Source organism: Eschrichtius robustus, chromosome 14 (genome assembly GCF_028021215.1).
Source record: "Eschrichtius robustus isolate mEscRob2 chromosome 14, mEscRob2.pri, whole genome shotgun sequence".
In the NCBI taxonomy this organism is placed as follows: Eukaryota; Metazoa; Chordata; class Mammalia; order Artiodactyla; family Eschrichtiidae; genus Eschrichtius; species Eschrichtius robustus.
In genome coordinates this window covers 7,610,943-7,624,779 of record NC_090837.1, presented here as the reverse complement: position 1 = coordinate 7,624,779, position 13,837 = coordinate 7,610,943, and the positions used below count along the sequence as shown (strand labels likewise).

Below are 13,837 nucleotides of genomic sequence, written 5' to 3'. Positions count from 1 at the left end.
CCTAGAACACACCCTAGAATGCGCAGCCCGGATATCGGAATGGGTGGAATTTAGGGTGGGGCGACTTCCTATTTCGATTCTAAAGCAATCTTGGCCTCCGCTGGCCGCCGTAAAAGGGGTTGGGCTTGGTGTTCTCCCGCCAATTTAAATTTGTGGCATGGACCCTAAAGAGACTGGGAACGTCTGTTGGAGCTCGGAAGGGCGGGGACGATAAACTTGAGTGCTCCTTTTTAGTTTCTTCAATTGCAGGTGAGGAGGGTGAGCCGCGCTGCTGTAGGGAGCTGCGGGTGGATTCAGGTCGAAGTAGCAGAGGCCTCAGCTCAGTTCGATGTGTTTTCCCCTCAAGACGCTAGCGGGAGAGAGGTTGAAGTCGGTTCTTGCTGGCCCCGGTGTCCAGCTGAGAGCTTTTACGCGTGGAGGCCTAAATGAAACTGTTTCATTTCGCTTAATTCGTTAATCTGTTCACCCGGCACCCAGAGGAATCTCAAATCGTTAATCACATCATGTCACTGGTCCGCTTAGTATCTTTCCCTCCCTAGCATTGAGGATGAAACCCAATCTTGTAATCAAGGGTTCATTGGCTCCACCTGTTCGTTTAGCGCCCGCACTTTTCCATTCTTGCTGTGGCCCGGCAGCCGCCCCAAACTCATTCCACCCTCTGAGCCTTTGATACTCGGCCTGCATCTTTGTCCCCCCGAGCTTTACATAGTCGGCTTCTTGATATTCGGGTCTCAGCTCAGATGTCATCTCTTTCCCTTCCCAAACAGGTCTCTCTTATGCGCCCCTTCCCCCCATTCATTTGAGCACTATTTGTAATTGTGCGTTTACTTATTGTTTCGTAGGGAGGCAGTTAATAACTGGCATGAATTTGAGTCTTGTCTAGCTACATCATTAACTCGCTTTAGGTGACCTTGGCCGTTTACTTAGTCCCTGACTCATGTTTCTCAGCTGTAAAATGGATTGTTGGGCAGATTTAATGAGTGATGCATTCAAACTATCTTGCCTACTTAATACCATCTTTATTTTATTTTTGTCTATCCTTCGTACGAGAATATAAATTTCATAATGACAAAGACCTTTTCTGTCTTCTTCACAGCTGTATTCCCAGCTTCTAGAACAGTGCCTGTCACGCAGTAGGCATTCAATAAACATTTGTCAAATGAGTGAGTGTGACAGACCTGGGAGGCTGATGATATTTCTCTATGTTTACAGATGTGGGACTCTGAGACCCATAAAAGTATTCACTCCAACCTGTCTTAATCTCCTCCCAACTCCCACCCAAACACAGCCACTAAAATCGTGTATTCTAACATACTTTGTTTTTGTGCCCTTGCTTACACTCCTAGTAAGAACTCTTTTCCTATATTTAAAAAGCTCCCGTGACCTTAAATTTCTAACCCAAATGTTACCTGCTTCCATGAATAACAATAGTGAATTAGATAACACTTAAATTGAGTGCTTGCCATGAACGAAGCATTGTTTTGTGAATGTTTGAAACTCATAGTGACCTTTCCGGCTACATACAACTGTATTCCTATTTTATAGATGAGAATTGAGGAACAGAAAGGTTAAGTTACTTGCTTAAGGACAGCAGCTTAGTAAATGTGAAAGAACACCAAGTCAAAAATCATTTCTTCCCTGTACTGTACCTTCCAAAGATTTAAAAACATATTTCTGCAAGCACTTCCCAAAACAACTGTAATTATTTGGTTATTGTTCCCCACTAGTTTTGATCCAAGGATTGTTTTTCATTTTACTATTCTATGCCCACCCATATCCAATGAAATGAGTTATAAAGTCCTTGCTGATGAGATAGTTAAGTGACTCGAAAGGTTACAAATATACTCTTTGGTCCAGTCAGAAACCTAATGCAGTTTTTTCTTCCTCTCCTTAACATTTTCATTTATTGTATAACAATACTGGAAACATGAATGGACATTTTTTTTTTTTAAGTTCATCTGGAACCTTACCATTCTAAGATATCCCATACAGTCTGACTTCAGAGCCTTCACTATTTATTGCTATATTGGTTAAAGGTTTTTTTCCAAATGAAAACTTGTTATCATTTCAGCTAGGCACACAAAATACTAGAAGCTCTAGGACAGATTGGTAAGATTGGAATTGTTTCCTTGTGTCCCTAAACCAATATGTTCTCTAGTGATAATCATAGCTCTGGTTCCATGTATCTTATTGATCCAAAGTGTCTAGTGACCACAGAAATAACACAAAGACAGAGAAGTCTTTACTTATTGATGTGTGTGTGTATATATATGTATATTTTGGGGGGGGGGCGGATAAAGCATTTTCATTTCCCAAGGAACTGGAGTCTATGCAACAATATAATTTGGCCTAATTTTACATGTTGTCACAGGGAAGGCAGTGGTTCCTGTCTCAGGAAAACAATCTCAGAAACATGTGGAATGATATTGAGCTGCTAACAAATGATGATACAGGAAGTGGGTACCTAAGTGTTGGTTCAAGAAAAGAACATGGAACTGCTTTATATCAAGTAGATTTACTAGCGAAGATCTCCTCCGAAAAGGTAATGGTTATGACGCTGACTGTTTTCTTTAACAAAATTTTTACTGAGTGTTTAGTAAGACTAGTGGCCACGTGGTAACTGTTTTATAAATGAGTATAGTCCTTTCTCAGGGAATCAAAGTTCAGTATCAGATTACTGGAAATTTCCATCTGAATTCCCCCTGCATCATCTTACGGTCAGTATTCCAAACCTGAATTTTTCATAGCTCCTCTTGACATTTTAGACATACAGATGTATATAAAATGATACAAAGAATATCCACCACCAGCTTAGGAAGTAAAACATTACCAATAGAATTGAAGCAAGCCCCTGGAGCCCGCTCCTGACCCCAGGCGCTTCTCATACTCCAGCCCTGAGTTAAGCACTCTACTGAGGTTGAGATTATCCTTTCCATGAATTTCTTTCTATATTTTAACTTTCTTCTTTTAATAACTATTCCACCATTCTCACACCAGGCTTGAAACCTTATTCTCTGCCTTTTATGGAAAATATTGCTCTTAGTTTTTTATCTTTGATTTGCTTTCTCAGTAATTTGCTTTTGATAAAATTTTGATGATCGTGGTAAACAAAAGTTTCTTTTAGAGAAAGTGCAAATGATCTTCTGTCACAGTATTATAGCCCAGGATTCCTCTACTTCCCCCCCCATAGTAAGTTAATGTAATGTTTAATTCTCTAATTAAGAAAAAAAAGTGTAAAAGAAAGGAGAAGAGACCAGACAAGATTTTCATTTTTTAGGGCTAGAAAGGCAGGGCCTCCTCTGGGGAACCTTATTCACAAATGGCCTCAAGTGTAGGCTTTTGACTTTTCTTCAAATGAGCATTCAGAGACACTGGCCAATAGGGATTTTTAAAAAAATCATTCTTTATTCAGCTTGTATCCTGTTGTCAGCCTATACTGCTTTGTGGCATTTAAAAGTCACAGAATTTATAAATTTTATGAGTAATACAGATAAATTGGGTTCTTTGGCATTAAATTGTTTATTTGTTAAGGCAAAAGTGTAAAGAATACCATAAGTTCTGTAATGAGAAAGTGGTATTTCTTTATTTTTTTAATATTACCAGCAGCCTTAAAAGATGGAAGTGGCCCAGGCCACTTGATCTCTGAGGGCTCCTGTTGAAAAATAATAGTGTGTATTGAGCTTTGAATTCAGTTAGCAACTAAAGTTCCATTTGTTATTAGCTTGGGGCATTACTTGTAGCAAATGCTATGTTCACAACCCATGCTAGGCCCTTGGTAAGGTAACATTATCTCTTCTTTTTAGGATCTTTCCTTAAAGTTAGACAGACAGGACACAAGCAATAAAAGATATCTATCTAGATGTGCAAGTCAGTATATGAGAAATACCAAATGAATGGTACAGACAGTAAATGCAGTAGGAATTCAGAGGATGGAGAGCTCACTGTGGGTTGGGACAATTTAGGAGCATTTCATAAACTAGCACCTGACTTGGGCATTAAGAAAAAAAAGGGAAAATGAAAGCACAGCTTACCAAAATATGTGGAATGCAGCAAAAGTAGTGCTTAGAGGGAAATTGAATGCATATATTAGAAAAAAAGAAAGATCTAAAATCAATAATCTAAGTTTCAAGTTAGGAAACTAGAAAAAGAAGATGGACTTCCCTGGTGGTCCAGTGGTTAAGACTCCATGCTTCCAATTCAGGGGGCACGGGTTTGATCCCTGGTGAGGGAACTAGATCCAACATGCCACAACTAAGACCCAGTGCAGCCAAATAAATAAATTAATTAAATATTTTTAAAAAGAAAGAAAGAAATAACAAGAGAGCAAAAATTAATGAAATTGAAAATAGGAAATCAATAGAGAAAACCAATGAAACCAAAAGCTGGTTCTTTGAAAACATGAATAAAATCTATAAGCCACCAGCCAGGATAACTAAGAAAAAAGAGGGAAGACACAAATTACTAATATCAGGAATGAAAGAGGGGGCATCACCACAGATTCTGTGGACATTAAAAGGATAATCAAGAATATTATGAACATCTCTATGCCCACAGATTTGATAACCTAATGAACTGGACCAAGTCCTTGAAAAACACAATCTGCTAAAACTCACACAAGGAGTAAACAACCTGAAAAGGTGACATACTATTTGATTCCAACTCTATGACATTCTGGAAAATGAAAAGACAGTGAAAAAAAGATCAGCGGTTGCTAGGGTTTGGGGGTTGGAGGGAAGGTTGACTAGGCGGAGCACGGAGGATTTTCGGGTAGAGAAAATATTCTGTATGAGACCATAATGCTAGATGTGTGTACCACAGAGTGTAAAACACCAAGAGTGAACTGTAATGTAAATCGTGGACTTTGGGTGATTATAATGTGTCAGTGTAAGTTCATCAATTGCAACAAATGTATCATCTGGTGAGGAACGTTGACAATGTGGGAGGCTATGCATGTGTGGAACACCGGCTATGTGGGACATCTCTATAGTTCCCTTTCAGTTTTGCTATGAACGTAAAACTGCTCTTAAAAATTAAAGTCTTGGGAACTCCCTGGCGGTCCAGTGGTGAGGACTCCACACTCTCACTGCCAAGGGCCCAGGTTCAATCCTCGGTTGGGAAATTAAAATCCCACAAGCCTCCCAGCACGGCCAAAAAAAGTCTTAAAAAGAAGCGGGGGAAGAGCAGTCCAGGCAGAGAAAACAGCCTGGGTAGACCCCTACTAGGACGTGTAGCACAGTTTCTTCTTTGCGACACTTTGGTGTAACTTTTCACTAATTGAAGAAGCAAGTTAAGAGTATAAGCGGGATCAGGGGCTTCCCTGGTGGCGCAGTGGTGAAGAATCCTCCTGCCAATGCAGGAGACATGGGTTCGAGCCCAGGTCTGGGAAGATCCCACATGCTGCGGAGCAACTAAGCCCGTGCACCACAACTACTGAGCCTGCGCTCTAGAGCCCGCAAGCCACAACTGCTGAGCCTGCGTGCCACAACTATGGAAGCCCACACGCCTAGAGCCCGTGCTCTGCAACAAGAGAAGTCACCTCAATGAGAAGCCCACGCACCACAACAAAGAGTAGCCCTTGCTTGCCTCAACTAGAGAAAGGCTGCACGCAGCAACGAAGACCCAATAGCCAAAAATAAATAAATAAATAAAATAAATTTATTTTTTTAAAAAAAAGAGTATAAGAGGGATCAGAATGTAGTTTTCAAAAGTTATACCTGCAGAAGGTGACCATTGAAACAGGTATAAAATGAGCTGATTGGCTTAGTTTGTCAGAGAAGATTAAGAGTAATTAACATTTATCCGAGCATATGCTACAGGCAAGGTTCCCTTCTAATCCCTTTACATGAATTAATTCATTGAATCTCCATACCAGCCACCGTTGTAGGCATTATTATTATTATTATTATTCCAGCTTTACCAGAGAGTCAGTTGAGGCATTTGCTTGAGATTACTCAGGTAGTAAGTGACAGCATTCTCAACTACTGAACTATCCGACTGCTTCAAGATTATGTGTGGAGGGCTTCCCTGGTGGTGCAGTGGTTAAGCACCCACCTGCCAATGCAGGGGACACGGGTTCAAGCCCTGGTCTAGGAGCAAGTAAGCCTGTGCACCACAACTGCTGAACCTGTGCTCTGGAGCCCCCGAGCCACAACTACTGAGCCCGTGTGCCACAACTACTGAAGCCCACGCACCTAGAGCCTGTGCTTCACAACAAGAGAAGCCACCTCAATGAGAAGCCCATGCACCGCAACAAAGAGTAGCCCCCGCTCATCACAAGTAGAGAAAGCCCGCGCACAGCAACAAAGACCCAATGCAACTAAAAATAAATAAATTAATTAATTTAAAAAAAAAAAAGATTATGTGTGGGAAGCTCTAATCAACAGAAGCTACAAACAGGAGACTCATATTTGGCTTGCATTGTGTTTTTTAAAATGTTGACTTTGCCAATATTTAAAAATTAGAATATTTCACATAAAGATCCACATTTTCTTGGTAAATTGGAAGCTGTGGCCATGCCAGGATCGCATTTCCACGGGGCGTTCATCTGGCTGACTCTGCTCTCTTTAGTTTACGTGGGGCCTCGTGTCCTCCAGTTCACAGTCCCCCTCCCTGCTGTTTCCCAGACCCTGAGACTTTATGCCACTATTGGTTCATTCATTTATGTTAATGCCTGCTGGCTTCTCCAGGCGTAAGCTCGGCCCTTAGGAAACAAAGACTTGTACTTTCGAATCCTTTGCCCTGTTCTAGCAACCCTGGACTATTTCCCTGTTCTAGGCTCTGAATGGATTCAAGATATATCATACAAAGAAAAGCTTGACTAATTAGATATATGGGCTAAAGAAAGAAGGCCTATCAAGTGAAGTTTTAAACTTGGGTGCTTGCGACTATGGTGATACTATTGATAGGTATTGTTAAACATGTATAAAAATGTTTTATTTTAGTCCTGCTTTTCCCTCCCACAGGCCTCATTAAATCCAAAACTACAAGCATGCAGCTTAAGTGATGGGTTTATTATTGTAGCGGACCAATCAGTGATACTGTTGGACAGTATTTGTAGATTGCTTCAATTGCATCTTATATTTGGTAAGTCTAATGTAATGCAGTAAAGTAAATTGGAAGTCAACTATATCTTGCTACCAATTTCTACAGCATTGCCTTTTCTTTACTCCATTTTTTATAAGACTCGAAATTACACTAATTTCAAGAAATTAATCTTGAGTGCCTTGTGCTGAGTACCAGACAGAACAGGTACTGAGATGATCCCTTCTCTCAATAAGCCTAAGGAAAAACATACATGGAAAGCAACAATTTATTTGCGTGGTTTTTGTGTTAGAATACTGTAGAAAACAGTTGAGCCCAATTATGTTTAAGTTCCTGAATCTTGTACATAATTTCAATACCATCAACAGATATTTGAATACTTTTAGCACTATAAAAAGTTTTTAAAAAGTACTTGTGAATTAATTCTTTATTGAGTTAAAGGGCTTTAAGTGTGTATATGCAAGTATGGACTTCAGAGTAAATTAAGGGACAGACAAGTCAGTGATTATGCTGGAAAATAGGTGATAGTATTATGAAATTTTTTCTGAAATTTTGAGAGAAAGATGGTTATTGAAGTGTTTGCATAAGAACAGCTGAAAATTAATTAATTAATTATTTTTAAAAAGAACTTAGATGAAAAGGAATTAGAAGGTATGCACATAAGAACAAAATCTTGATCACAGTTTGCAGGAGAGAAACCCATATTTTGTGGAATCTTAATGCATCTACCCTGATGGGTCCCCAAGATTCACAGTTTCACCAATGAAAAGTGAGGCTGTGTTTACATATAATACTTTTTTTTAAAAATAAATTTGTTTGTTTGTTTATTTATTTTTGGCTGCGTTGGGTCTTTGTTGCTGTGCGTGGGCTTTCTCTAGTTGTGGCGAGCGGGGGCTACTCTTCGTTGCGGTGCACAGGCTTCTCATTGCAGTGGCTTCTCTTGTTGCGGAGCATGGGCTCTAGGCACGTGGGCTTCAGTAGTTGTGGCACGCGGGCTCAGTAGTTGTGGCTCATGGGCTGTAGAGCGCAGGCTCAGTAGTTGTGGTGCATGGGCTTAGTTACTCCGCGGCATGTGGGATCTTCCCAGAGCAGGGATCAAACCCGTTGTCCCCTGCATTGGCAGGCGGATTCTTAACTACTGTGCCACCAGGGAAGTCCCTACATATAATACTTTTGTATAAAGATATTGCTGCTGAATAATTTTAGTTATAAGCAATTTATATGTTACTCCTCTTGTCTCTTAGTCTTCCCCTCTCGGTCTCCATGTCATTCCCCTTGGCCTTCTTGCTGTGTGCAAGCAATAACTTCCTCACCTCCTTCAAGTCTTTGTTCAAATCTCACCTTATCAAAGGCGGCTCTCCTGAGCACTCCAGTTAATACTGCATGGCTCTTCTGAGTTCTCTTTCCCTGCTCTACTTTTTCTGTTTGCCAGAGAATTTATCACCTTTGTGTATGTCATACAATTTGATTACTATGCTGACTGTTTATCATCTATTTCTGCCTTAGAATTTGAGCTCTATGAAGGTGGGACTCTTGTTATTATTCTCAGATATATGCAAAAGACCTAGAACAATGCTTAGCATATACTAAGTGCTCAGCAAATATTTGTTGACAAAGAGTCAGTAGCATTCGTTTTTACATCAGTCACTACTTTCATGAAATATTTAAAAGAAGCTTAAAGAGTTGACTTTTAATAACAAAATTTGCAATATTTTGTGTTGAAAATAAACATTTTCAGAGGAAGCTTGTAACTTTGACTTGAAATTTTCAGATACTGAAGTGGATGTGGTTGGCCTATGTCAAGAAGGAAAGTTTCTTCTGGTTGGGGAGAGAAGTGGCAACTTACATCTTATTCATGTAACATCAAAGCAAACATTACTCACCAATGTAAGACCCTGTTATGTTTTTCATCTTCATTATCTAAATTCTAAATTATCTTTTAGACAGCTAAAGCTCTAGCAAAGCATTACTTGATTTGTGGCCTAAATTAAAAGAATAATGTTCCTTTACATTGAATTTAAGAATCATACCTTAGAAACTGTCTGAAAAAAAAGTGCACAACCTAAAAGTTGAGAATTATGTTTTATTGGGCGGGCTTTCTGAGAACTTCAAGCCCGGGAGGCAGCCTCTCAGATGCTCTGAGGGATGGCTCTGAAGAGGTGAGGAAGGAGCCATGATACATAGGAGTTTTGCAAGGTAGACCAGGTAGTCGGAACATCAAAAGATTACTGTTAAAGAAAACCAGGTATATCGGGTTAATAAATTTAGCGTTTTCTATGTATGGAAGATGCAAGAGTCTGGGCTCATTGAAGTTATTCCTTTGATATACACCTTTGCCGTCTAGGGCCGGTATCCTGTGCTTTTCCATCCTGAGTCCCCTCAGGATGCACAGTTGGGGGTTGCTGCAATGGCTGATGGCTTGACAGTGGGCAGCCTGTTTATCTCCATCCTGAGCTCCCTTTTGGCTTGATGGTCGCAGCATCCTTTGTTTGCTAATATGGCAGGCAACATTTTTCATCCACAAAACATATGAAATAAATGCAAAATTGAAAAAGTATGGTTTGAAGATAGTATACTTGTCCAAAGCAGTTTTGTATTGAAAATAAACATTTTTGGAGAAAGCTTGTAAATAGTTTTCCATTTGAAAACTAAAATGTTTGGAATATAGGCAGAATTATTGCTAATGATAATTGATATCCCTAGAGTTTAAAGAATATAATCCTTGACTGTAATTTTCTGGGTTTAATCTTATCATTTGAAATTAATTTGCAATTAGGCTTTTGTTCAGAAAGCTAATGATGAAAATCAGTGTACTTACCGGAATCTTGTTATTGAGAAAGATAGTTCAAATGAAGGTAAGTGTTTTTAATTTCTTTTTTAATGTCTTCTTATTAATACCCAGTCAAAAAATCAGATTTATAGTTAATATATTATGTAAATTAATTGGTGCTACCTACACAATGTTAAACTTTCTAGGGATGCAATTAATATTATTTTAAAAAACAAGTTTTTGATTTTAGCTCTTTTCAGAGGCTTAAATGTACTCTTCTTAAGTATAATATCCTAAACTTTTTACAGTTTTGAGAGTTCTGTAGATTATCAGGGAGACATAATATTCTTTTAATATGTTCTTATGGGTTTCAGTGTATTTATCATATTTCTTTTTAACAAATGTTAACTGGACCTTAATTTATTTTGATGTATCTGAGTTTCTTTTTTTCTGGCAAATGAAATTTGGTTTATAGAAGTTTCAAAGAAATTAACATTGTTTTTGCAAATAACTTACCAATTCTTTGTAAATAAGCTTTGTATTGTTACTGTGTTATTTTATTATTAGACTTTAAATGAGCAAATGGACATACTTTTAAGCTAGATCCAGACCCTGGTTTAAATTTTATATCATATGCCTTTTAAAGAAGCTGGCTTGATTTTATTTTAATAGGTACCTATTATATGCTGCTTCTTACAAACAATGGATTTTTTTGTATTACAAACCTTCAGCTGGTAAAAATTCAACAAGGTAAGTAATGTATTATTTTCTTATTACTGATTTGCAGCAATATTTCTTATTAGTTTTCCAGGTAAATTTTAAAATAGACTCTTTAAGAATATTTTAGTTTAACTACATTCTATGATATTGGGTATACTTTAAAGTATTTGTAATATACTTATTCTCCACAGTTAGGGCTACAACAGAATCTGAAGAAATATTTATTTATAGCCTTCAAGGACTTTACAACTTAGTTGGGGAGACAGGAGTTACGCTAGCATAGTAATAAATGCTTTTTGATGGAATGAATGAACCTGGAAACTGAAATGATTTTGTAAGTGTTAACAATACAAGGCAATAATCTAGAGTGTGTGCTAAGTGAGTGGTGTGGACCATACATCCCTGTGAGCTGGCAGAGATTGAGGAATTGATTCCGGGCATGTATTCAACAAATATTTTTCAAAGATCTACTCTGTGCTAAGAATGTGCCAAGTTCTGGGGATACAACGAGATTTAAGATACAAGGTTCTCTATAGTTTAATGAAGGAGCCAGACAAGTGAAACAGCTCTTCCAAAAGGGAGTGCAAAGTGATGAAGACTTCACAGGTAGGACTTCAGAGCTTGAATAGGAGAGTTGGAGCAGGGAGAAGACCATCTTAGTAGGAAGAACCTTTTAAGGGAAGGTGTGGAGAGACACTGTAGGGACCTTAAGGCAGCCTGGCTGGTGCCCCGAGTACAACATGTCATCACAGTTTATTTCATTGGTCAAGGGCAAAACTGAAAAGTCACCAGCACCTTATGAATTTCTGACCAGTGTTCCTCTCCCTAGATTGTATGTAATTTAACCTTGACACAAAAGGGGAGATTCATATGTATTTTATAGGTTATAGTGTAAATTCAGCCTACTTTCTCTTTTTCATGCAGCGATTGAAAAGGTAGACTTCCATACGGCAAAAAAGGTAAGAACACAAAACCACACTGTCTTCTAGAAACTTAGATTTAATGTCAGTTTAGGAAAGTGTTTCTGCATAATTGTCTAATGGTTGATATTTTGGGAATTAACATGATAAAACATTTTAATAATATTCCTATTTTTAAAAATACATTTATAGCTATTGATTTAAACTGATTTTTTATCAGTCTTTCCAAGGAATTTGGACTATGGAGCATATATATAACATTCTTATTTTTTAAATCTTGCAGTTACAAGGACAAATCAAGTCCAGTTTTATTTCTACTGAAAATTGTCATACCCTTGGTTGTCTCAATCTTGTGGCTGGTGATTTAGCAAGCGAAATCCCTGTGATAATTGGGGTAATTCTTTTCTTTTTATAAAATTTTGGGCTTTTTTTCTGAAATGTTTCTTCATTAAAACATAGTTTTGGTAAAATTACAAATTAATTTGTAGTGTATAACAGAAACAAGGAAATTATAAAATGAAGGTCATAAAATTAACTCAACAAGTAAAACTAAGTCTCTGTGTTGGAAAAAATATTGCATCTTTATTTTCACTAATCTCTACCTGACATTTAGCATGTCTTTCAATTATGAGTGTAGGCAAAAACAATAGCAGCAAACAAAACATCTAATATTATATTCAAGGAGTAGGCAAAAATTCTATATTGAATTATATTATTACAGCATTTACAACATTTTTACTTGCCAAATTTATATAACATGTTAAGAAGCAGTCACTTTTCCCCGTTTTGTGTATCTAGTTCAGTATTTCATCAGGGTTTCAAATAATTTGAAGCAAATATTTATGAATGATTTTCAAATATTAGTAGTTATTTTAATGAAAATACTTCATCAAAGGTTATCTTTATCTTGTAATGCTGGAGGAGGTCTTGAAGCTTGCCTGATGTCTCTAGAGTGAGTTGCCTGAATATGCCTCCTCCTTATTAAATGTTCATGTGATAACAGTGCACAGCAGGAGTTTGCTGTTTTTTCCATTCTGTTCTGTTGAAAACAAACTAAGAGAGGAACTAGATGATAAGAGCTAGCTGGGCTTGAATATATAAATATATTTTGAAATTAGTCACATGTACAACTTAGATATTTCTACTTGGTGGAGAATTCAGATCTAGACCCAAGTTTGTAATTGACATACTATTTTCACTTCTGTAGGGAACTGGTAATTGTGCATTCTCAAAATGGGAACCAGATTCTTCTAGGAAAGGGATGACCGTTAAGAGTGTTATTGATGCAGAGATTATTGAAGGTAACATCAGTTAATGAAGCTACTTTTGGTACTTGTGAGTTGTCGTTTTCATGTCAGTACACTAAGTCTGGCATATGAGCCGTTTTACCAAACCTTGGAAACAAGCCAGCTTAGTCTGATGATCGTCCATGTATTTGGCTTCTTAGCATGTTGCAATTGTTACTCTTCATTTTGGGAGGTTTTACGTTTTAGTGATCCTCCAAAAAAGTAGAGAAACGGGAATAAATGGGAATGGGAACTTCTTTTTTAAGTGTAGTTCTGCCTTTCCATAAATATGTTAGTTTACTATTTTAAATATGGCTATATGTAACCCAGAAACATAGTCCTTACACACCTTGTTTTCTCTTTTGTAGGTGCAAAGAAGTTCCAGCTGATAGACAATCTACTTTTTGTTCTTGATACCAGTGTATGTTTCTGATACTTCCCCTTAAGTATTTTCACTTGGTGTTATGTTTAACAACAGAAATTTTGTCGAACTTAACAAAGACAAGGACTTTAGCCAGGGTAGATTACTATCTTGTGTAATGTGCTTTATTTCAGTTACATATCAAAAGATAGATTCCAAAATGTAAATTTTTAGTCGTTAACAGGACGTATCAATGAAATGTCTCTTTTGCAGAACGTGCTGAGCTTATGGGATATTTACACCCTAACTCCCATATGGAACTGGCCCTCCCTTCACATAGAAGACTTTCTTCTCACCACAGAAGCAGATTCGCCTTCATCAGTCACGTGGTACATTATGACGCTCATATTGATTTCCCTTCTGTTAGAACCAGGTTTCTTGCCTGGTTCTGTTCAGATCATTTCTTATGTGTTACATTCCAGATAACACTGTGAACAGACTGACAGGGTAAAGACCATTTCATTGTTAGCCAAATTCATTGAGACCAAATAGGCAACACAAAAACCTCCAAGTGAATGTGTTAGAAAGAGTGTGAGTCTGGGCCATAAACATTCAGAAGTCAAGTTCAGTATCTTCTGTGTGAATTAATTTTAACTATTATACAAGGATATCACTTTGACTTAGCTTATGTCTAGCAGTTGGCTTCTTTGATTCACTTAAACCTTCTTTTCTCTTTCAG

General features: G+C 37.8%; 1 protein-coding gene across 1 annotated transcript in view; it reads left to right on the top strand.

The window, feature by feature from the left end:
- Positions 1–158: 158 nt before the first annotated feature.
- The window catches only part of KNTC1 (kinetochore associated 1), a 69,240-nt gene continuing 55,561 nt past the window's right edge, over positions 159–13,837 (top strand). The window contains exons 1-11 of the mRNA XM_068563132.1: positions 159–249; positions 2,372–2,542; positions 6,963–7,083; positions 8,813–8,928; positions 9,818–9,896; positions 10,484–10,561; positions 11,456–11,490; positions 11,735–11,845; positions 12,659–12,752; positions 13,106–13,158; positions 13,372–13,487. Coding sequence (XP_068419233.1) covers positions 2,414–2,542; positions 6,963–7,083; positions 8,813–8,928; positions 9,818–9,896; positions 10,484–10,561; positions 11,456–11,490; positions 11,735–11,845; positions 12,659–12,752; positions 13,106–13,158; positions 13,372–13,487 — 932 coding nt within the window. The 5' untranslated portion in view covers positions 159–249; positions 2,372–2,413. The remainder of the gene's footprint in view (positions 250–2,371; positions 2,543–6,962; positions 7,084–8,812; positions 8,929–9,817; positions 9,897–10,483; positions 10,562–11,455; positions 11,491–11,734; positions 11,846–12,658; positions 12,753–13,105; positions 13,159–13,371; positions 13,488–13,837) is intronic.